Source organism: Schistocerca serialis, chromosome 4, assembly GCF_023864345.2.
Source record: "Schistocerca serialis cubense isolate TAMUIC-IGC-003099 chromosome 4, iqSchSeri2.2, whole genome shotgun sequence".
Taxonomy (NCBI): domain Eukaryota; kingdom Metazoa; phylum Arthropoda; class Insecta; order Orthoptera; family Acrididae; genus Schistocerca; species Schistocerca serialis.
In genome coordinates this window covers 883,640,037-883,664,003 of record NC_064641.1, presented here as the reverse complement: position 1 = coordinate 883,664,003, position 23,967 = coordinate 883,640,037, and the positions used below count along the sequence as shown (strand labels likewise).

Here is a 23,967-nt window from a genome sequence, read left to right as displayed (position 1 = left end):
CACCTTGATGGATAGTTCGCACGTGAAGCGACTTAAACTTTCTACCTCCAGTGGTCACATGATCCCAGCAAGCTCTTCAAATCAAAAGACCTTGTAGGATGCAACGAAGTATGATCCCAGTGTGTTCCCTTCTCTGGTCACACTGTGGGAGGAACACAGGACTAGACAACAAGGAGCAAAATCCTCCACCTGATACCTGGTCTGTACCAGGACAAACGGGGGCACCTTTTTGGCCTCAAAGCCTTTATTTTTGTGTGACACATTAAAGACAAATGCAAGGAAGTTGTAGCCATCTCTAAGATGAAGAGCAGTTCTCTCCTGATTAAAATGTCATTTCCTGCAGTCACAGGTGCTGCTGCTATCTTGTGAGAAGTTGGGTGATGTTCACATGACTGACACTCCCCACAAGTATCTCAGTATGTTCCAAGGTGTCATCTTTCATCGTGATCTTCTTTTGGAATCTGACAATTAGGTGCAGGCCAACTTAGAGTGCCGGGGTGTGCACTTCACTGTTTTGTCCATAGGGGACTGAAGGAAAACAGTGTGCAGCTCGTGGTTGCATTCTCGCTTCCCGAGCACAGGGTCCCAGGTTTGATGCCCGGCGGGGTCAGGGGTTGCACCTGCCTCGAGATGACTAGGTGTTTGTGCTGTCTTCATCATTTCATCTTCATTCTTGAAAGTGGTGAGACTAGAATGAGCAAAGGTTGGGAATTTGAATGGGCGCTGATAACCGCGCAGTTGAGCACCCCACAAACCAATCATCTTCATAATCATCATCATCATCATCTGAAGGAAAACGGAGTTGCTGCCAGGGCCTTCATCTTGGCTTTCAAGGGTGATATGTTGCCTGAGAAGGTCAACGTGATGGTCTACTGGTGTGAAGTGAAATCCTGTGTTCCACCTCGTATGACACACTTCAGGTATGAAGTTCGGACATATGTCTTCCCGTTGCACTGCTGCCCCTGTCTACAGGGATTGTGGATGTCCGTATATCCCTATTCCGCAGCCAGAGGCGCCTCATCCTTCTCCGGCCCCTCTAGCTAGGAAGAGGTTGCTTGGGACTCTTCCTTCCATGGTTGTGCTGTTCCACAGCCAGACACCAGTTGGTGGCTGAAGGAACTGCAGTCTGCCAGGCTTCTTGTTCTTCCTCTGTCCCTGAAACCAGTTTAGGGACACTTTCCCAGTCCTCATCCTCTAAGGAGAATGATAAAAAGAAGTCCTTCAAGAAATCCCGGTGGCCCGTGAGACACCAGATCTCCCCAGGCTATGTGCTGCAGAACCTGCCCCCCCCCCCCCCCCCCTCTCCCCCTCCTTGGTCACTTCATGCTCCCACATTATTCAGGTAGTCTGATCCTCCAATGGAATTGTAATGGATTTTTCCACCATCTGGCAGAGCTACAGCAGCTTTTAAGGCATGATTTCCAGAAACTTGAACCCCTGCCCTTAGTGGCTATTGAGGTTATTTTGAGAATCATACTGACTTTGGGAGGGTATCGGGTTGAGTTTGTATGCATGTGCTGGACTCTGTATACAGTTACCTTATGCCTCTTGATACACATTTGGAGGCTGCGGCTGTTCAGGTAAGGGCACATCAGGATTTTACCATATGTAATGTTTTTCCCCCGTGTGTCCCAGGATGTACTGTCTGCTGTACTCTTTCAGCTCCCCCCACCTATTCTAATCTTGAGTGACTTCATCGCCCATAACCCTTTGTGGGGTGGTATAATGGTCACAGGCCATGGTAGAGACATCAAAGCTGTATTGACACAGCTCGACCTTTGCCTTTTGAACTCAGGTGCCCCCCACACTCTTCAGTGTGGCACAGAGAACTTATCTGGCCATTGATCTCTCCTTTCGCAGCCCTTATCTTCTATCGTATATCCACTGGAGGGTCCACAATGACCAATGTGGTTGTGACCAATTCCCAGTCTTCCTGTCCCTCCCTCGGCATTGCTCCCTGGGATGCTCGCCCAGATGGGTTGTCTGTAATGCTGGCTGAGATGGGTTCACCTCTGCTGTTGTCCTTAGTCCCCATTGCAAGGCAGTATCGATGCAGCTTTTTAGTATACAATGGCAGCCATTCTTTTGGCAGCCAACCAAGCCCTCCTCTCTTCCTAGGTATCACTCCATTGGAGGACAGTACCTTGGTGGACCCCAGAGATCACTGCGGCCATTAGAGATTGAAGGTGGCCACTCCAACACCATAAACAGCACCCTTCGCTGGAGCACCTCATTGCCTTTAAACGACTCTGTGCCTGTGTCCGTTATCTCATTAGACAAAAATGGCAAGAATCATGGAAACATTACATTTCCACCATTGGATAATGTACCTCTCCATCACAGGTATGGACAAATATTGGATCCAGATGCTGTCACCGAACATTTTGCTGAGCATTATGCTCGCTCTTCTGTGTTTGAGAACTATACCCTGCCTTTCGGAACCAGTGCGCGTATCTTTTACTACCTGCCACCTGGGGCTATATAATGCTTCATTCAATGAATGGGAACTCTCCAGTGTCCTAGCCCATTGTCCTGACATAGACCCAGGCCTAGACCTCATCCACAACCAGATGCTGAAACATCTCTCAGTGGGTTGTCAACATCACATCTTTTCTCTCTTTAGTTGGATCTGGAACAAGGATGAGTTCCCATGTCATTGGCAAGTAAGTGAGATAGTTCTTGCACTGAAACCAGGTAAAAACCCTCTAGAGACGGGCAGTTGTCACCCAATCAACCTTACCGACATTTGTTTGTAAGTCGCTCGAACACATAGTAAGCGAGCAGCTGTGTGGGATCCTTGAGTCTTGGGGCCTTTTGGTTGCATCGCAAGGCAGTGTTCACAAAGGCTGTTCCACTGCTGATAATTTGGTTCACGTGGAGTCCACCATTTGTATGGTCTTTGCACGTCATCAGCACCTCCTTGCCATTTTTTTTCGACCTACAGAAGGCTTATGATACGACATGGCAGCACCACATATATATTACGCTATATGCGGGTGGACTCAGGATCCTCTCCTGATTTTTGTCAAGAACTTCCTGTCGCACCATACATTACAGGTTCAGATTCAAGTGGGTGCTTCACTCAGCCCCCCTCCCCCCCCCCCCCCTCCCGTATCCAAGGTGCCAAATGAAAGGCAGAGTCATGGGCTCTCACCGATGGCTTTTGGTTTTCAGCTGCCAGAACACTTGTCATGCACTTCTGTTGTCATCATACTGTCCACTCACACCCAGAGCTTTACCTAGACGATCAATTACGTCTTGTAGTTGAGACATACTGCTTTTTGAGACTGGTCTTTGATTCCCAGCTGACGTGGCTTTCTTACCTTCACCAGCTTAAGCGAAAGTGCTGGTGACATCTCAGTACACTTCAGTGCCACAGTAATGCTAACTGGGGTGCAGATCGCTCTACCCTTTCATGGTTCTACAAAGCCCTGATTCTCCATTACCTATAAGGTGCCAACAACAACAGCTGCTGAATTATGCTATATGCATTCGTAGCTTCCCTGAACATCCTAACTACTGTGTCCTTTTCCTTGGAAGAGAGTTCCACTTCCCACAACAGCAACCCATAACTTGACTTACAATTGCTGTATGCCTCCACTGCCTCTGTTCAGAACTGAAACTTCCTCCACTGTCACCTCTGGCCAGGGAGATATCGCATCTGTCCCCCTGGCCGTGTCCCTCAGATTTGTCTAGCATTCTTCTTTGGTCTAAAAGATTCTGTTGGCCCCATGATTTTTGGCTTCCTGTTCTTGGCTGTATCAAGATGTATCGGGGTTCAGAAGTGGTATTCACTGATGGCTCAACAGTTGACGGACGAATGGGCTTGGCTTACGTTACAGTGAATGCCTCTCACTTCCAGATAGCTGCAGTGCCTTCACTACTGAATTGATGGCGATTAAACTAACACTTCGTCATGTTCATTCTCTCTTTGCCTGTGATTCCTGGCTGTGGTTTTAACAATTTTTCCCAGAAGATTTGTTTTGGAGGTGGCTTAGTTCCAGTGGCAGAGCGTCAGTGTCTGAGGCAACATTAGCTCAATGGACAAGGGTGTCCAGAATGCCACATTTTTGTGCCAGATGGTGATGGCTGAGAGTATGCAGATATCAATCTACGTGTGTAGGTTTCCTGCAGACACTTTGGCTGAGGTGCCCACTGGTTTTCTGGTAAACAAAGACATCAACGAAGAGCAGTGCACCTAGTGTGTCTACCTCCGTTGTAAACCTAATGTGATCACGAATGCTATTCAAGTGTTCTAAGAATTCTTCCAGGTTTCAAAGTCCGTGGTGCCAGATGAGCAATGTGTCATTGATGTAACAATAAAAGGAACTTGGCTTACCTGGAGCTGTTTCCAAAGCGATGTCTTCAAATTTCTCCACAAAAAGGTTGACTATGAATGGAGCTAACAGAATTCCCACTGCCATGCCATTTGACTGGTTGAAAAACTGGCAACTATACAGGAAATATGACGATGTCAATGTGTGCTTAAGCAATCCTGTGGCTCGAGCTAAGCAATGTTACTTTTATTGTTCCGTCGACAACACTTTTATCATCTGGCCACATTGACGTGAAAACCTGTGAGAATTCTTAGAACACCTGAACAGCATTCACAACCACATTAGGTTTACTGTGGAAGTAGAGACAAATGATGCATTGCCTTTCACAGATGCCCTCATTTGCCAAAAAACCAATGATCACTTCAGCCACGGTGTCTACAGGAAACCTACACACACAGATCAGTATTCACACATTCTCAGCCATCACCATCTGTCATAAAAACGCGGTGTTCTGAATACCGTTGTCCATCATGTTAGTCATCTCAGACGCTGACAATCTGCCGCTAGAATTAAGCTATCTCCGAAAAGTATTCTGGGAAAATGGCTGCAATCACTGCGAGGTATCACAGGCTATTTTTGGTGAGACATGCAAGAAAAATACCACCAAACAAAGGGGCAAGGGACTTGTGTTTTTCTCTTTCTGTGGCACAGCATTGGGAAAGATCAACTGGCTGATAAAGGTAAACAATATTTCATCAGTGTTCAGGCCTCTGCAAAAGTATGATAGCTTGTGATGCCTGTAAAGGATGAATTAGGGCTCAGAATGCCTGGAGTGTACAAGATATCATCTCAATGTTGCTGCTACTACTTTGACCAAACAGCATACACTGTGGAGTAATGCGAGGTGGAACGTGAGAGGTGCTTACACCTACACTGTGCTGAAAAATCAGCCATGGCAAAACACCCTTTAGAAAATCAAAAAGGAATTCTATTCAGTGAAACATCCTTTATTATGAGGACAAAGGGATTTTGGGATAGCATTAAAAAAGAAGCCATAGAAATAAAAAGATGAGAAAATGCCATCAATAAGGAGGACAGTTTGCAGCTCAGCACAACCTGGGACCCAGCCATTGCGAGATTCAAGTGGTTGCAACAGATGCAGGATGAAAATACTACCATATTTGGCGAGGAAGAGCAAATCAGAGACATCACAGCCAGTAGCGCAGCGATACAACAGCAAAACTGTGATGACATGGCAGTCATTTACCACGTGACAATGGCTGAGGTCAAAAGCACATGGGATTTTAAACAACTAACATGTCTGGGAGCCCAAAAAGATATTATTAATTCATATCACTGTGAGACCATATATTTATACAGTTGTAACTTTTTTCTTACATGCGTGCTCTGTTTTACTATTTTCTGTTTGTGAGATTATAGAGTTTCCAATTCATAATATAATTTTTATGTAGTTTGTGCTTTGATGAGTAGTTATTTGGCTGTTATAAATATCTATTGAACGACAAGGTATTTACACTTATCTCTGAATTGTTGTGGTGATATATCTGTGTGAAGTTAAAAGCAGAAGGCAGTGACCAACAACCTGCTGGTCATACATTCAGCGAGACATTGACTGATCAGTTACATGGATGGTCAGTTGGTTTAAGATGGCATAAGTCTAACATTGTTGCAAGACCATGGAAATTGTTGAAATTATGATCTTGTTGTAAATGAATACTGCTGTTAATGATACCAGAAGATTCATTCTAAGAAAGAGTTGTGCTGACCATGGAATGTCAGTGGATGTAAAAAAAAATGGTACACAGTCGAACTTGTGAAAAGAGACAGGCTCATCGCTCCTCAAATTGTTTCATATTTTTCTAATCCTTAGGCACCCATGTTACCTTCAGAATCATTTCATGGTGTCAGTACAGTGTCAAATTGTGTGTTTGGAAGCTTACGCTGTGTGATGTGTTCTGGTGACTTCCACAAAGTAGTATGCAGTATTAGAATGGCTAGTTAAAGTTTCTTTATTGAAACTGATACTGGTAGTAGACCAGGAAACATGATTCTGCATATTGAGTGGTTTTAAATGTCAATGGTTGTGGACCTGAAAACCTTGTTATCATTCCCAAATTGGAATATGACAGTTGTGTTTGTATGATAGCTACAGTTTTAGCAGGTACTGTGATTAGCACAAGACCACCAGAGCATACCGTTGTGATCGGGTCAGACTCTGATGAAGATTCTTTTACAGATATTGCAGAGACCTGAAGGATTGATACTCTTGTTTACTTTTCATGAAAGACTACATTCTGTTCATTGGATGAAAAGAAAAATGTGCATTCTTAGAACTTGTATAAGACAGTCTTGGAAGATATATTGAGCAGATGATGATATTAACTCTAAATCTTTAGTACCTTTCATTGTAATTGGAATGCGACAACAGACCTACAACATTGTGCAGATTGTGCATTGCCTTTTGTGTGGGCATATTCCTTACTGATTCATTGACATGTTTGGGCTTTCAGTGTTGTATGTCTACCCATAATGGAAAATTGTTTCTGTAGTGGGTAAATTAGTCGACACATCTTCCGTGCATTTATCCACTCTTTAGATTCCCTAGTATGTACGTTAACATAACAAACAATCACAATCAATCACTGAAGTGTGGGTAGATACATTGTCGTGATGTAAATACTGTGGTTTCACCACAAATCGAGGCATATTTTTTGAATTGCTTCATGCAAATGACATTGACTTCTCATTAAACTTTGTGGCAAGAAATTTTGGTTCTCAATGCCATTAAAATCGAAGAGCACAGTGACCGCAACTTCAACATTTGACCATACTGGTTGAGCTTTTTTCGGTATAACTCTCCAGAATACTTCCACATGGGCAACTGAGCTTTAGTTTCGATATAACATCTGTAAATCCGTGTTTCTTTACATGTTACGACAAATTTCAGAACTTTAGTTCTGCATCATTGTTGACTTCACCTAGTGACTCTTCAACAACTAGCATTTGCTACTGTTTGTGTACGAAATTGAACAATTTTGGAATAAATTTTGCTGTCATGTGTTTTATAATAAAAAAAATTAAAAAAAAAATCATGACTCATGCCATTTGATATGCTGATATCATCAGTAACTTCTCTGATTGTTATTCAGTGATAATTCAGTCATTTTTTCACTTTTTCCACAACTTCATTGGTTGATGGTATGGTGGGCATCCAGGGCACTGGTCACATTCCTACGTCTTCATGATCTGCAAAACGCTTATACAATGAGTAAACCCTTATTTTACTCATACCACACTCACCGGAAGCAGTGTTTAACATTTCTAAAACCTTGCAGCACCTTTTTATTTTATACAGCAAAATTTTATACCAATTTTCTGATCCATTTGTATGTAAATTAAATAATCAGCAATACTACCAGAATATGTGTAATTTTTTTCGACAGCTGGCAACAGACTAAATATCAGGTACGGCTGATACTGTGCAGATATTTTCCAGGCATGTTTATCAACACAACAAAAAATTTGCATGAAACTAATATAAGACACAAAACTACAAAGTTTCCATAATTTTTCGAAACATCTATTGTATGACGTTTCCTTAAAAGTTTTGAAGCAATGTATATTGCTGATTGCAGTTGTATTATTTCACTGGAGTAGTTGTAAATTTTAATAATGTAGTAGATAATTTTAACTTGATAGATATTGACTGGAGCAGCCACACACATTTACCACAGCCACACACATTTACCACTGGTGCTATAGGTAAAGTGTTATGAAGTAGTCATGAGCACATTCTCTGATTACAGACTCAGTGAGGTAGTTTAATAGTACTTATGGCAAATACTGATTGAGTAAAGGACTCTGTTCTTGTGTTTTTCTTGATCTGTACATACGTGATTACTCTAGGTTTGTTCAGTTTGACTGAACTCGGAGCTTATAGATGTTCAATGTGCCTTCCGTCAGCAGCATGGATGACAGTCATGTGATAATTCTTCCCACAGATGATGAATGTTATCTTGTGTTAGTAAGTTCACCAATGCTGGGATATGAGGCCATACTGAAAAGAAATGCCTCTGAATTTTTTGTATGTAAATTCTTAAATCTTTTGAAATAAATGTCTGCATGTTTATTTCTCAACATAGTCAACTGGGCATGAACACATTTCTATCAAGAGAGACCAGTTTGTTTATAGTATCACTGTAGAATGTTTGACTTTGATGATGGAGTCACAGTCTCACCTCTGCTTGCACTGCTTCATCACTATCATAGGATGAGAGGGTGCTTCATGGGTGGGTGAACTCTTTGAATTTGAAGCTCGATTATAGTACACTGTTCTCACACACCATCATAATTGCTTTACTCATTATGATGTTACGTGCCACGATTTGGATCCCTCTTGTGGTAGACATGAAGAATAAAGATGTAGAACGTTAATAAGGTTTGTTTTTCTTCTTTTATCAAGTGGAAACAAGAATTGGATTGAATAATAGTGAGCCACGATTGTGGTCAGAACAGGATTTCAATGTCAACTTGCCATCATTCTTGTAGGGAACAATCAAAAATTGTGAAATATCTCAGGGCAGAGGACTGGAGCACCTGCGTGTTCGAAAATGGTGTTATGTAGGTGTTCATCGATTTCAGCAAAAATCTTGTACTACGACACTGTGAAATACATTTTTTAAAAAAGTCTATAAACCCTTTGTCCGCGATAGGGCATAAAGCAGTCACTTGTGAGGAAAACTGTGAGTACTTAAGTGTAGTGGATTTTGTCATTTCCAAATGCAGACAGCTGAAAATTACAGGTGGCAGAAATTTAACTTTTTCTAAATTTTGAGGCATGTATTTGAAACGTTCTATACATGTAAATTTTTTCCTGTTTTGGATTTCCTGTACCAAATACAGTTGGCACAGCTTGAACTGTACATGTTGCAGCAATGCCAAATAGATGTAAAGTTAGTTGACACTTCAGTGCTATAATAGGATCATTTGGGACACTGCTGGAAAATTACTCATTGTTCTTCAAATTCAATTTTTACTTCATGTGTTTACAGTAATTTGGTGTAGAGATTGTCTTTTTTTAAGCACCTGTATTGTAAATCTCTTGAAAACAAATAGATCCTACCTGTAACATAGTTAGCAAAGAGACAATGATTAGTGACTGTCATTATGTTAACAGTGGTTAAAATGGGACATTATTTTTTAAATTTGGGAGAGCATATGGGTACTCACTGATGTTCTAGTTGCAGAACTAAGCGGGAACACTTATCTCCAACTCATATAGATAATAGTGGGTCAATTTAAATATCCTTGTTCACTTCAAACTGGACAAATATGCCCTATAATTAACTGGTGTAATGCTGATATTCATAAAATACTTAGATTGGTGTTCACTTATTTACGTGTTTCATTAATTACAATTGTGGTCTTCTGTCATGATGAGGATCAAGTCTGTTGAACAATTATAATACATTTTATCATTGAAAAATGCAGTAACATCCTAGCCATTTACATGAATGTTAGTGCAACAGTATGATCACACTAGTGTCTAAGTTTTGGAAAACATGTATTGCACATATGTAAGAAATTTTGTAACAGGTTGTATGGAGTCATGGACGTACATTGTTATTTTGCCTTTATTAACATCATAAAATATTTTATAGGCCATGGTTTGAAAAAGGACGTGATTGTGTGAAACTAGTCACCTGAAGAAATGATTGTATTTGCAAATGATGTATAGTGAAGGAAAATGTACATCTCTGAGGTTGTCTTATACTCCCTCTCACTCCCTCTCCCCCCTCTCACACCCTCTCCCCCCTCTCACACCCTCTCCCCCCTCTCACACCCTCTCCCCCCTCTCACACCCTCTCCCCCCTCTCACACCCTCTCCCCCCTCTCACTCCCTCTCCCCCCTCTCACTCCCACTCCCCTCTCTCACTCCCTCTCTCCCCCGCCCTCTCACTCCCTCGCCCCCAGGGACTGTGTCTGTGATACAATATCCAGTCAACATCTATCTTCAGGAGTTCTGGGAACCGGGATGATGCAAAACTTTATTTGATGTGTGTATTTGTTTGTTTATTTTTTTGAAAGTTTTTTTCTCTGTTGTATGTAGATTCAAGTGAGTTTGTGCCTTTTGCAAATGGATCTTATTTATGTGATATGTTTTATGCAGAATTGTCTATAATATATTCCCAAATCACCCAGAAATGTCATACGCAGGTCAGCAAAGAAATGGATGTTCATTTTGTAAGTGTGCCTCCAATGTTCGCTGATAACCTGTTTAAAGCATTAACAGTTATGCTGTTGCTTTTTTATTTTGATGCAAGAGAGTCCCAAAGAGTAATTTTTGAATATAGTGAAGCTACATTTCTTTGTTGTGAGCCTTTGATGTTGTCCTTTCAGTTGTCTGTCTGTTGTATCTATCTGTACATCTGTCACTCCCTCGTCTGAATTTTTTTCAGTAGCAGCTGAGTTTCAAATTTTTAATAACAATAGGAAAATAATTTAATTAAATTGTAATGCCAGTTTAGATACATCTGGGTTTTGCTGTTAAGAAAATTTCACACTTTTAATATATATAGGACCTTCTCTATATGAATTGCAATTTATTCTGATCTTGTTGTGTTCTGTATGAACAAGTTGCTATTTTGAAAAGGAAACCAGCAGGCAGTCTATGTATATGAACAGTGGTCATAAAAGTTTCAACATACAGAATTTATATGGTCAAGGAAACTACACATAGCCAACTCCTTCATTGGCCATGTTTATTTAATGTGTGTCTCATTTTAAATGCTATCTGAAATTATTGTGCAATGAAACTTATGTAACTTCAAATCTTTATCCACTGCACTCTTTCTTCTTACAGAACTGGCATTAATCCATCATGGACTCTGATAGTTCATTGGATGGTGAAGTTGAAACTAAAAACGAGGTAGAAAATAAATTCAGGAGGTCTGTAGACAGAGAAGAGAATGATTATACACAGGATGGAAGTGAAGAAGACAGTGATGACAACTCGGAAAGTGAAGATTTAAACAGCAGCAAGTCACCACCAAAGTCACCACAAGAACATTGTGAGATATTTCCAAAATCTCCTGCTTCCTATCATAGTAGGTCACCATCAGGGCTAGACAGGCATGATCTATCTCCAAAATCAATGGAATGCCTTTCTATCAAGTCACCTCCTCAAGATGATGTACAGGAGCAGTCAGATAGGTCACCATACTCTACCCCAGTACAGTCTCCACCAGATGCTGATAGAGGTGAAATGTCACCACAGTCTCACAGATCCACCAATTCAGAATCTCTGCCACCAACTGGACAACAATCACCACCTTCTGTGAGGTCTAGCACAGTAGCATCCCCACCTCATCCCAGTAGACATGGTGACTCTCCCAAATCTGATGATTTACATTGTGACTCACCTAAATCTGATGACGTACAAAGTGATTCTCCTAAATCTGATGATGTACAAAGTGATTATTCTAAATCTGATGATGTACGAGGTGACTCTCCGAAGTCTGATGATGTACGTGGTGACTCTCCAAAGTCTGATTATGTACGTGGTGACTCTCCGAAGTCTGATTATGTACGTGGTGACTCTCCGAAGTCTGATTATGTACGTGGTGACTCTCCGAAGTCTGATTATGTACGTGGTGACTCTCCTAAGTCTGATTATGTACATGCTGACTCCCCTAAATCTGAAGATGTACGTGGTGACTCGCCTAAATCTGAAGATGTACGTGGTGACTCTCCTAAATCTGAAGATGTACGTGGTGACTCTCCTAAATCTGAGTATGTACGTGGTGACTCCCCTAAGTCTGATTATATACGTGATGACTCCCCTAAATCTGATTATGTACATGGTGACTCCCCTAAATCTGATTATGTACATGGTGACTCCCCTAAATCTGATTATGTACATGGTGACTCCCCTAAATCTGATTATGTACATGGTGACTCCCCTAAATCTGATTATGTACGTGGTGACACCCCTAAATCTGATTATGTACGTGGTGACTCTCCTAAATCTGATGATGTACGTGGTGGCTCTCCTAAATCTGAGTATGTACATGGTGACTCTCCTAAATCTGAGTATGTACATGGTGACTCTCCTAAATCTGATGATTTACATGGAGACTCTTCCAAACCCACCAATGTACCTACTGGCTCTCCTACACCCCTCAGTGTACATGGTGGCTCTCCTACACCCCTCAGTGTACATGGTGGCTCTCCTAAATCCCTCGATGTACACAGTGACTCTCCTAAATCTCGCAACGTGCACAATGACTCTCCTAAATCCAGTGACATACATGGTGACTCTCCTAAATTGGGCAATGTACATGGTGACTTTCGGAAATCTGATGATGAAGATGTTGATGACGATGATGATGGGGAACTTTCGGACTCGAGTCAGAGTGGCAGATCTAGCAGACAGAGTGATGCATCTTCTGTAAAATCTAAGAGAAGTGAACAAAATGGTATTGTTGTGAATGCTGTTGAAATTGTAAATAAAGAAGAAACTCTGAATGTTAATCAGAAACAGGAGAAAAATGAGATGGAAACTGAAAGTACAGTTAAAAAAGATGGTATTCCTGGTCATGGCGAAGATTTATCTGATGTTTCAGATTTAGACAGTAATGATGGTAATGATAGTTTGGATGCAATATCTGAAGAAGACCGCCAGAAAAGAAAGAATGAAGAGAACAAAAAAGTTGAGGGTGGAAAAGTAAGGAAAGACTCTTCTGCCGTGGAGGAAATGGAACAGTTAGATTTTGAAGCTGAAGAACAGCAGGAAAAGGAAGACAGAGAAGAAGGTGAATGTGAAGAGAAGAAGGATGAGAAGAGTGATGATGAAGGTGAATTGAAGGGTGATGATTTAGAAGAAGGAGAACTAACTGATGATGATGAAAATCGGCCCGAGGAAACAGAGCCACGGCCAGTTTGTCGATTTTACAACCGTGGACAATGCACTTGGGGCTCTAATTGCAGGTATGTTATTATTTTATCATATTTAAGTCCTAATTTTGTGTTTATGCTGCGTTTTTTTGTCAGACATGCAAATTGGAGTTACTCTGCCTTATGCATTAGACTTGCTAATTTCAAAAGAAAGTATATGTTTCCTAATTCAGAAGCTTACAATTTTCTCTTCCACATAGTTCTCTGGAGTCCAAAATGTCACACAGAAAAATTACACACTATTTTCTCCAGTTTCTAAACAAGTAGTAGTCTTGAGAATAAGCTTGAGCTTTTTATTTTCATTGAGTATAATTTTATGTCATTATGTAAAAACATGAATACTACTCGCAGGTTAGGCCTATGCGTATTCTGACTGTGGTGCAGGGTTTCCTAAACTGTGTTCAGTGGAATACTAGTGTTGCTCGGGTAGCAAATAAGTGCTCCGTAAAAAAACCTATTAATACACGGCATGCCCTCCCTCTCCCCTCCTCTCTCTCTCTCTCTCTCTCTCTCTCTCTCTCTCTCTCTCTTTGAAGTTATCACTCAATAAAACAAGTTTTTCCTCATTTTTTAAAAAAATAACCTTCAAAATAACCAGTGTGTTCCATCAAAGTAACTGGTCTCGAATATGTTCCACCAGAGAAAAGGCTGGGGAACCTCTGCAGTGACGTACCCTGCAGTAGTGCAGAGTATCGTTAATGATATACATGCAGCTGTGATGTTTCACTGTACAATATTCCAGTGGGATTTTCAAAAATTTGTTAGTATGTCAGTTCAACATAACAAATGTGATTTGACTATAACATAGTTTCAATGGCACCTTCAGAATTTGACAGGAGCCTTCAGTTGTTTATTATTTAGTAGAGAGAAAGATTGCCTTGCCCAGGTGTATATACTGGTGCTAGAGACTTTGCATACATTGAATATATTTTTTACTTCTTTGTACACAAAGCTTGTGTAGTGTCATTGGGACATGCATGAAGAGGTCGTTTGTTTCACTAACATGGAAGAGAGGCATGTATAACGGGCCATGTGGAAAGCAACTATCACTGAAGGTGCATTTACGTGTGGCTGTAACTTGCCCCCCACACGAGTATAGGTAGACATGTAAATACATGCCTCTTCCTCAGCATGTGTGTGCAAGTGATTCCAGTCACACCTGTGTTCACATTGGACACTTCGATTTCCATCTGGGGCGCACTACAGCCGCAAGGCGCCCAAGTGTAAATGCTCCTTAACGTCCACACTCATGAGACACTTCATCTGTCTTCGTGCTTTGATTATGGTCATGACTTAACAGAAACTCACCAGGAATTGTACACTTTTAAGGCAGAATGGTAAATTGTGAGGCATACGCAAGATTCGGGGTGTAAAAACTCGCTTGCTTGTGCCACTTCCTGTCAAAACTTTCACTTCTGTGCTATGATGTTACTTTGGAGAGAAGTTTCTTTAAGCCTTCATGAGTGAAGGGTTCTGAGGTGTGAGATAATGCATGATGCTTTCAATCAGAGTGGCATTACACCTCTGTTTCGGAAGAAGTTTGCAAAGAGTGATTTAAATCCTGATGTTCTCGAGCCACAGTAAGTCTTGCCTCATGATCTTCACTGCGTTGTTGAGACGGCATAATCCTCAGACTTTTAGCTGTTTTTGTGTATTCAGAAAGACTTTAGAATTTTCTAGACAGTGTTATTCATAGACAAAACTAAATCAAAATGCAATGAGTAGGCACCCAAGTAACAAAGAAAACTTAATAAATCCGTCTTTCCTAGCAAAGAATGTAAATGAAACTTATCATAAGAAGCAAAGTTGTTGATACACAATGAAAAATCAGTAAATCTGTATATCCTAGCCAAGTAAATTTGCTGTTTGTTTGTATTTGTAAGGATAAGATTGTGACACTTAATTCTGTCAGTGACATAAACTTCCAAAAATACATCTGTCACAAAAAACTACCAGCACTACCTACTGGTTCTTTGGTGTACTATGGAGCTAACAGCACCATCCATTGGATGTTGGTGCACTACCTTGTGATGATTAAACATCCAAAGCACTAAGCTGAGCTAAGGATTTTAGATGAAACTAAACTACAGATAATTTTTTCTGTATCTGATGTTGATGAAATACGGCCTATATGTTGCCCCAAGCTACGCTCAGGTTACTTGTAATTTCAACTTCTGGTAGTTTTGGATATTAGAGTGTTCAAACAGACAAGCACACTGGTTTTTCAGTTTTATTATTAATATAGATTCATGTGCGCTGTTTCTCCAGAAATTACAATCTTAAAATGAAATCATTCATATTTTATTGACATTGTAGCACTATTTTACAAAATGCAGACATGCATGGTTTTCAGCTGACTGCTGACCTAATTTATATTTCATTTTTGGAAAGAACAAAAAAAATATTGTGTTTAAATCATTCATCAGTTTGTCCATTTCCTTTATCTTATATTTATATATTTTCCATTCCTCAGGTATATTCCATTTCATTCCAATAGGTACGGTGTGTAAATTTTTCATAGTATTTTTGATATTACTTGCTACATGTTTTGTTGTTTGCAAATAATATCCAAAATCAGTCTTTGTTGTTCAGGGTGATATGTTCCTTCTACATGTTTGATCTATATAAATACGGTCACATGTTCTGCATTGTGATCTGTAAACACCATTCACACCAGATGCATAACATAATATATATAATACTGGTACGATACTTCAGTGTAATAAACTTTTTTCATTATGTGGGTTTTTGTCACGCCAAACTATCCCTCTGTTGATACAGTTATGCCATAGCATAGCAAATTAAGTTTCGTCTATCGGCACATTAGTGTATAGGTGTATTATGTCAAATGACCCTTGTAGCATGTTATCAGTGATTGACAGATCCTTAGCTTCATTACTGAAAAATAACTACTGCATACACATTAGTTCATTGGATATCTTTATGAGCTTGCTAGTTTTTTTTATACAAGCAGCTATTTTATTCTGCTATCAGAATCTCTCTCCCTTTAATAATAATATGCGTACTTTTGCACATGGAAAATCTGCCTGCAATCCCCATGATTTTTAATGAGCAGTACTGCAATATTAAATACACTATTGAAACAGAGCCCAAAAGGAAGAGTAATTTCTTACACTTACTTGACAGTAACAAGGCTAGAAAATAAGTTGAAATTTTCTATTTATTATAAACCGTCACATACCGATGCAATAATAGGGGATGACACCAACTATCTGCCATGACATTTCTTTGCTGTGGTGACTTGCCTGTGTATCTAGTGTGTATAGAGTCCAATGTGGAACAAGAGGTTTTTTGTGTAGGTCAAACTGGTCGTAATTTTGTAACTAGGTACAAGGAACATATCAGCCTGAACAACAAGACTGCATTTGGACATCATTTGTGAAGCACAAAACATGAAACTTTGGAAAATACTTGAACATTTTGCACATAGCACCCATGGAAATGAAAATGTTATAGCTCAGGAATGGGAATTATATAAATGGAAGATAAGGAACTGGACAATTTGATAAATGAACTGTCCAGATTTATGTGCATTAATTTTTTTCGTTTTTAAAAATGAAATATGGTTCAATACAGCAGTCAGCAGATGGCCATGCACGTCAGTCAGCCTTTATAAATGCAGTATGAATGTATTTCATTTTAACTTCATAATCTCTGAAGCGGCATCTCACTCGAATACATAATAAACAGCTGAAGATGCCTGTCAAGTTTTAAAGTTGCCATTGAAATTACGTTACAGTCAAATCACATTTGTTATGTTGACATGATGTACAGACAAATATTTTGAAAATTCCATTGGAATTTTGTGCAACGAAACATTAGGGCTGCTTGTATACCATAAATGATGTATTGCACTACTGTAATCTGTGCCTACAAAATGTTGGAAAACTGTTTATGTATTTTAACATTTTATTTTTTATTAATATTATGCCTTCTGATGTAGGTAATGGTTTAAAGATGAATGCAAGCATTTAAAACTAGTCACCATTAAAAAAATTACATGTGACTTTGATGGAAGCCTTGATTTATTGATTGATTGATTTTAACAGGGAAGCTAAAACAGCTTAGTTCTGACCCGCCACTGCCTGCACCGAAACTAGATTTATTGTGCAGTATCGCTCCATGTATGTCTAGTAAGCCAACCAGTGCCCTTAAATAGTGCAAGGAGTCCCTCTACCAGCTTTTTGTTAGACACAATTTCTTCAGGTCTAGTTGTCCCAAAGATTTTGTATCTTTTACTCTCCAGTGCCATGCATTCGAAGATTTGGTGTGATGCATTTTCTTCATCCTCGTCACAGGTCTTACATTTAGGGTCCTCTTTTGTTATACCCATTGTGTGTAAGTGTTTTTTGAAATTCCCATGGCCTGTCATCAGTTCAGTCATGAGTTTGATCTCTTTCCTGTTTCAACCCAGGATTACAGAGCTTCTTTTAAAACATGGCTTGGGCATCATTACCTTACCATGTTTTTGCCCATGGACCTTGGTCCAATATCCTATGTGCTTCTTCCTAAGCCAGTTCCGTAGTTCTAATTTGATCATAGCCAGGTTCCGGTCCAATAAATGGAGTTGTTGCCCCCATCCTAGCCAATCTATCGGCTTGTTCATTGCCACAGATCCCTGAGTGGCCAGGGATCCACACTAGGTTTACCCTATTGCTTCCCCTTAGCTCCACCAGAGCCCTGTGGCAATCTGCAACAATCTTAACTCTTGTTGCAGGAGCTGCCAATGGTTACAGGGCTGCCTGGCTGTCTGAATAGATGTAGATGCTACAGTCATTGTAGCACCTACGCATATTCTCCTCCACACATGCCCTGATTGCAGTTAATTTCAACTTGGAATACAGAGGCCAGTTTTCCTAGTGAGATGATGCTTTCCAGTCTTGGCTGAACCCCGTACACCCCTGCCCCAATGCCTTGTTCTGTTTTCGACCCATTGGTGGACCAAATGGATGTCCCCCATACAGTGTCGAACAGTTTTCTCCCACCGCTCCCTACTTCCAATTATTATGTTGTAAGGCTTGTCGAAGCTGTTGGGAGTTATTGTATAGTCGGCAGGCATTTCCCCAGCGATTCCTATATTTACCTCACTCTCCATGTTAGTGTGTGACTCTGGATATCCGAATTAGACCCAGTTTTTGCAGTTTTAAGTCTGTGTGCCCCAGCTGCTACCTCCATCTTGACCCAAAGGTGAAGTGGAGGCTTCCATTCCAGCAGTTGGTGTGCTGCTAATTCTGCCCGTTATGGCTAAGCAGGCCAATCTCTGCACCTTAGCAAGCTCCTTAGCAGCAACCCGCTGTTCTACCTTCTTACATCACACTAAGGCCGCCTAGGAAATCCTAGATCTAACCACTGTGGTGTATATCCAGTGCATACCCCTGGGGCTTAGGCCCCAGTTTTTGCCACAAGCCCTTCTAGTACTCACTAGAGTACTTTTTGCCTTGGAGCAGATGCTCTTAATGTGAGGGGTCCATGTTAGCTTCTCATCTAAGGTTACCCCTAGGTATTTCACTATCCCCTTCACACGTAAAGTTTTATCGAAGAGCTTTAGATTCCAACTTGGGTGTTGAATATGTCTCTTTGTAAATGCCACCACAACAGTGTTCTTAGGATTAACTCTCAGATTCTGTTTAATGCACCATTCTTGCACAATGTCCAGTCCTCCTTGTGTCAGTGAATTTGCCAAGTATTACTATGACAAGGTCACCTGCGTATCTTTGGCATAAGCATTGTCTAGAACTTAGTTCCACAATGAGTTCGTTCACCACTAGATTCCACAATAGAGGAGACAAAACTCCTCCTTGTGGGCAGCCTCTAGTGGCCTTAATTACCATCTTTTTGTTCATCAAGGTAGCCTCTACCTTCCTTCCACTAAGCATGGCCCTGATCCACCTACATATAGTGGTCCCCAGGTCATGCACATCTACTGCCCTTACATGGAATCGAAGGTCATGTTACTAAAGGCCCCCTTGATATCCAGAGGGCTATTTCTTGGAAGTGAAGTGCTTTTTCCACCTTCCCAATGAGTTGGTGGAGAGCTGTCTCATATGATTTACCTGGTTGGTATGCTTGTTGGTTCGAGTGTAGAGGGAGCCTACTCAGCCTCCTCTCCCCAACATATACATTAACCAGTTTTTCCAATGTTTTGAGAATGAAGGAGGAAAGACTGATTGGTCTCATATCCTTGGCGTTGGTATGATCAATTCTCCCTGGCTTTGGAATGAAGACAACCTTCATTGCCCTCCAAGCATTGGGAATGATTCCTACTGCTAGGCTAACCCTGAATAGCTGGCACAGGACTCTTACGAGCTTTCCTCCTGCCTGTTGCAGGAGAGCTGGAAAAATTCCATCTGGGCCAGGTGACTTGAACGGTTGGAATTTTCCCACCGCCCACTGGATTTTGTTGAAGTTCACATACTCCTTGGCCGATTCCCAGTCCTCTCTTAGAGTGCCTGAGAACCATTGTCTCTCTGGGGTCACATACTGGTCTGTGTTGTCTGGCAGAGGAAAGTGAGTTTTGAGGAGCAATTCCAGGGTCTCATGTGCTGTCTTTGTATATTCCCCAGCCTCCTTCCTCAATGTACCTCCTGGATTGGTTGGTACTCTAGTGAGAATCTTGCGAAGTCTGGCTTGAGCAGCCGTGCCCTCCACTTCCTCACAGAATGCCTTCCAGGAGGCCTCCTTTGCTTGTCTTATTGCAAGATTGTAACTGACAAGGGCCTCAGGATATTTAGCCCATTGTCCTTTATGTCTCACAATATTAAACAGTCTCTGTACCTGTTTTCTTTGCATTTCCAGTTTGTTATTCCACCAAGGAACACTTCTATTTGTGCCCTTCCTGGTGATTGTGCAGTTGTCCTGATATGAGGTCACTATGGCAGAGGTAACAGCCTCTGCTACTTCTTCAAATTCTACTGGATTCCTTATTGAGGTTTTAAATTTCTGATAAGTCTAAGTCAAGGTCCCTTCTATATGTCTTCCAGTCTGTTTTCCTGGGATTCCTATAGGTCATGGTCTGTCTGATTCCCATTTCAACCTTGAATTTGATGTACATGTGGTCCGATGAGGATGGCTCCAACACCACATGCCGTTGTTTGACATAGCTACCCATCATCATGGAGCCAAAGGTTATGTCAATTACTTCTTCCCTTCTGATATTCCTAAATGTAGGTTTGTTGCCCCTATTCAGGACCTCTAAGTTGTTAGCTGAAAGAGATTCAAGAAGGTACTCACTTCTACTGTTGATGTCCTTGCTGCCCCACACTAGGTTGTGGGCATTGGCGTCACATCCCACCAGCAGTTGATCGCCTTGCCGATGGCAAGTCTCGACCAGTCTCTTCACCTCCAAAGGAGGAGGAGAGCTGTCTTCGTAAGGAAGATATGCTAAGGCCAAAATAATTTCCCTCATGATACCTTCCTCACATTGCTGCATTTTAAAGGTCACTAAGTCCCTAGTGCAGAAATCCATCATTGGCACGAAAGAAATGCCATTTCTTACATAGATGCATGTTCTGGAGTTTCATAGATTCCTAGCATAGATCAGTTTACCTCCAGTGCCACCGAGGCCCGGTACACCCCCTTTGTATAAATAGGGTTCTTGTATCAGAGCCACGTTCACTTCCTGTCTCCCCAGGCAGTGGCTCAGGGCAGCACCTCCAGGTTCCATCAAGCTGCCATCTTTGAGGTCTTTGAGAACCTGACCTGCGAAAACCCTAAAAACAGTTTCAGGTCCTGCTCCCACATTGCCTTCAGGGACTTCTTACCGACCTCCACCACCAGGGTTTGTCCTTCCAGAGCAGCCTTCTGGTAAATCACTCTCCAGTCTTCTGTCGAGACTTTTGGGTTCTGGGCCCCTATTTTCCTGAACAGTCTTGGAAGAGACTTCCTTAAGGATCTTAGGTACCCATAATGATATCTTTGCAGTCTTAAGAAGTTCCGCTGCCATCTTAATCAGCAGCTTCGCATCTTCCCACGGGGATATCATGGGCACCTTGTCCTTGAGCCATTCCACCGTGTGCACCCCCTCACAGACAAAAATGAGTGCACCACGATCTAGATAGACCCTCCTGAAGTTGGCTCCTGGGCCAGTGTTGCCCCCAATCTTTTCATAGAGGGCCATCTGTACCAGTTCCTCCCGTTGTGAGGTGATGGCCACCAGCGGATAACCTTCCTGGATAACTGCCATCCTAAAATCCGGGACTGCAGTACTATAGGTCTGTTTCCCTTTTTCTTGCCTCGGTTTTTTCTGGACTCGCTTATCCAGGAAGGAGGGGGTCTTTGATTCCTCCCTTATCCGCTTACTACATGTCTTTGATATTGTGGGGGGTCTGCATATCCTCTTCAACGTGAGACTGTTGTTTCCTGGGGGGCTTAGGTTCTAGTCCCTTTAATTCCCTCCACTTGTCTTTAGGAAGCCATTCTTTCCCTTCCTTTTTCCTCTGTTCCTTGAGTATCTTTCTCCTCTGGGCCCCAGACGAGCCTTTGATCTTAATCTGGTCTAGCTTCTCAGTTACAGTTCCTACTTCTGGCTCAGGTCTAGACCCTGATTCAGTAGTGGGAATGCCATCCATTGGTTCTGTCTGTGATGTTTGGGTATCTGAGGTCTCAATTTGCCCCTCAGTTTGTTTTTCTTATTTCCTATAATTGTGTCCATATTGGTCCCACGAGATTTAGGGATCTAGAAGGTCCACAGCACGAATACCCCGCGCGGTGTAAGGTAATTACTCAGGGAGGTCGCCCGGTATCCCTGAGGCCCTGTTTACGACACATCTTTCCATGTGCCGTGCACTCCTCATCATGGATTGCATCACACTTTGGGTTGGGTCAGGGAATAGGGTAGGACTAGGAGTGGATAGGGAAGATGGGATGTTGTGGGACACTCTTAGTCTGATCCATCGGCTGAGGCCTTTCCGGCAGTAGGTCCTCTACCTTTGGCATAGCCCTCAGCTTCCCGCGGATACGCAAGCCTCTCCACCCTCACGGACAGTGCTTCGTCAAGGTGGTGTCCCCCAGAGAGGGACGGAAGCCTTAATCCCTACACATTATAAAAATGGATGTATGTATGTGTGTGTATATGTTCCACATCTCCTAAACCACTGCACCGATTTCAGCCAAATTTGGTACACATATCCCTGACCGTTAGGCAACAATCTCTGTGGTGTAAGAGCCACTACTTTTCATATTTCAGGAGATATGGTGTCATACACAGTAAAATTCATGAAAAACTCCCATTCTGTGGATAATGGTTAAATTCATTACTTCTGTGCTAAGAACTCTATTCTCAACATATTTTGAAGACAGTACTTAGATATGCCACTGAAAGTACATACAGAAATATATCATTGTACGACACATAGTTCAAGAAATATGACTTCATAAGCACTATGACATGGGAAAAAATGCCGCATCATGCACGAAGTTTTAATACATTTATTGTTAACTGCTGTGCCAGTCCCACATTCAGGTCAACTTAAGGAAATCCCTGACATCAGTTGGCTTTTTTGACAGCTTTCAACTGCAAAGTGCAAATGGCGGTAGGTGAAAACTTTACCCATCTATAGAGCTACAAAGAGGTGGTGTCATAGAGAAATTCACTAAATAGCATTGTAGATAAGCGAAGCAGCTGTACTTATACAATCATATATTATGCATATTTCTTTGTATGACTGTTTCATAATTTCAAGGGTGTTTTCATGAATGTGCAGAAATTAAATTTTTTCGATGTTACGCTGCAAACATAATTCACTTTTTTTCCATTTCTAATAGAAAAATGACATAATGGAAACCCTGACAATGCTGGGTTTGTCAGACAGATTTCGAAGTGGTCTTTGTTGACTTGCTTTAGCTTAGTCAGTAACCCCAAGACCATTGCAAGCACTTTTACCGTGTACTGTGGTTAAGTAGAGCTGATTTGCATCAGAATTGTAACCAGTCTTGTCAAGACATATTTTTTTCTTTGTTTTGGTTTTTATATTGTGCAGGAGTGCCACTAGTAAAACACAACATATTTTTTATGTTAGTGTCAGACATGGTCAGAACAGTGTTCTCATGGGCCCCATAGTTACTCTACAAGGTCAGATTACTGCCAAGGATTATCCTCTAATACTACAGTGTTGTTTCCCCAATGGTAATACCATGTTTCAGGACAACAGGGCCACTGTTCACACACTTCACATCATCCAGAACTAATTTTGTGAGCATAAGGATGTACAGTGACATCTCCCCTAGCCATCACAGTCACCGGATATCGGTATTATTGAGCCTTCGTGTTCTACTTCGAATAGAAGGCTGCATGATTGCTATCTGCCTCCATTATTCTTACCAGAATTTTCCACTAGCTTGTAGTAAGAATGGTGTAAGAATCCCTTGAAAACCGTTTAGGAGCTCTGTTTATTTTTTCGGAGATGATTGGAAACTGTTTTGAATTACGACGGGAATTCCTCCACCGCATTAGGCACGGTAATGTATTTTTTCCGTTTTCTTGTCTGCCTCCTATACCTATAAGTACTTTAATGGAAAAAACTATTGTAACAGTATAAATCAAGCTGAAGCAGAAATTCCATACTTTGTCATTGTTGACTGTTCCTTCCAATATTAACTGCAATGAAATGTAGGTGCAGTGCAACTGTGTGTTACAGTATTTAAGAATTAGTTTCCCTGTCAGCTCATTCTTTCTCCATCCTCAGACTTTTATCAG

General features: G+C 41.4%; 1 protein-coding gene across 7 annotated transcripts in view; it reads left to right on the top strand.

The window, feature by feature from the left end:
• Positions 1–23,967, top strand: part of LOC126473540 (zinc finger CCCH domain-containing protein 18-like) — a 123,952-nt gene that overhangs the window by 13,645 nt on the left and 86,340 nt on the right. For 5 of the 7 annotated variants that reach the window (XM_050100654.1, XM_050100655.1, XM_050100653.1 and 2 more), the window contains exon 2: positions 11,161–13,286. In XM_050100654.1, coding sequence (XP_049956611.1) covers positions 11,179–13,286 — 2,108 coding nt within the window. In that variant the 5' untranslated portion in view covers positions 11,161–11,178. The remainder of the gene's footprint in view (positions 1–11,160; positions 13,287–23,967) is intronic. The other 2 variants (XM_050100660.1, XM_050100659.1) reach the window with 2 other exon arrangements.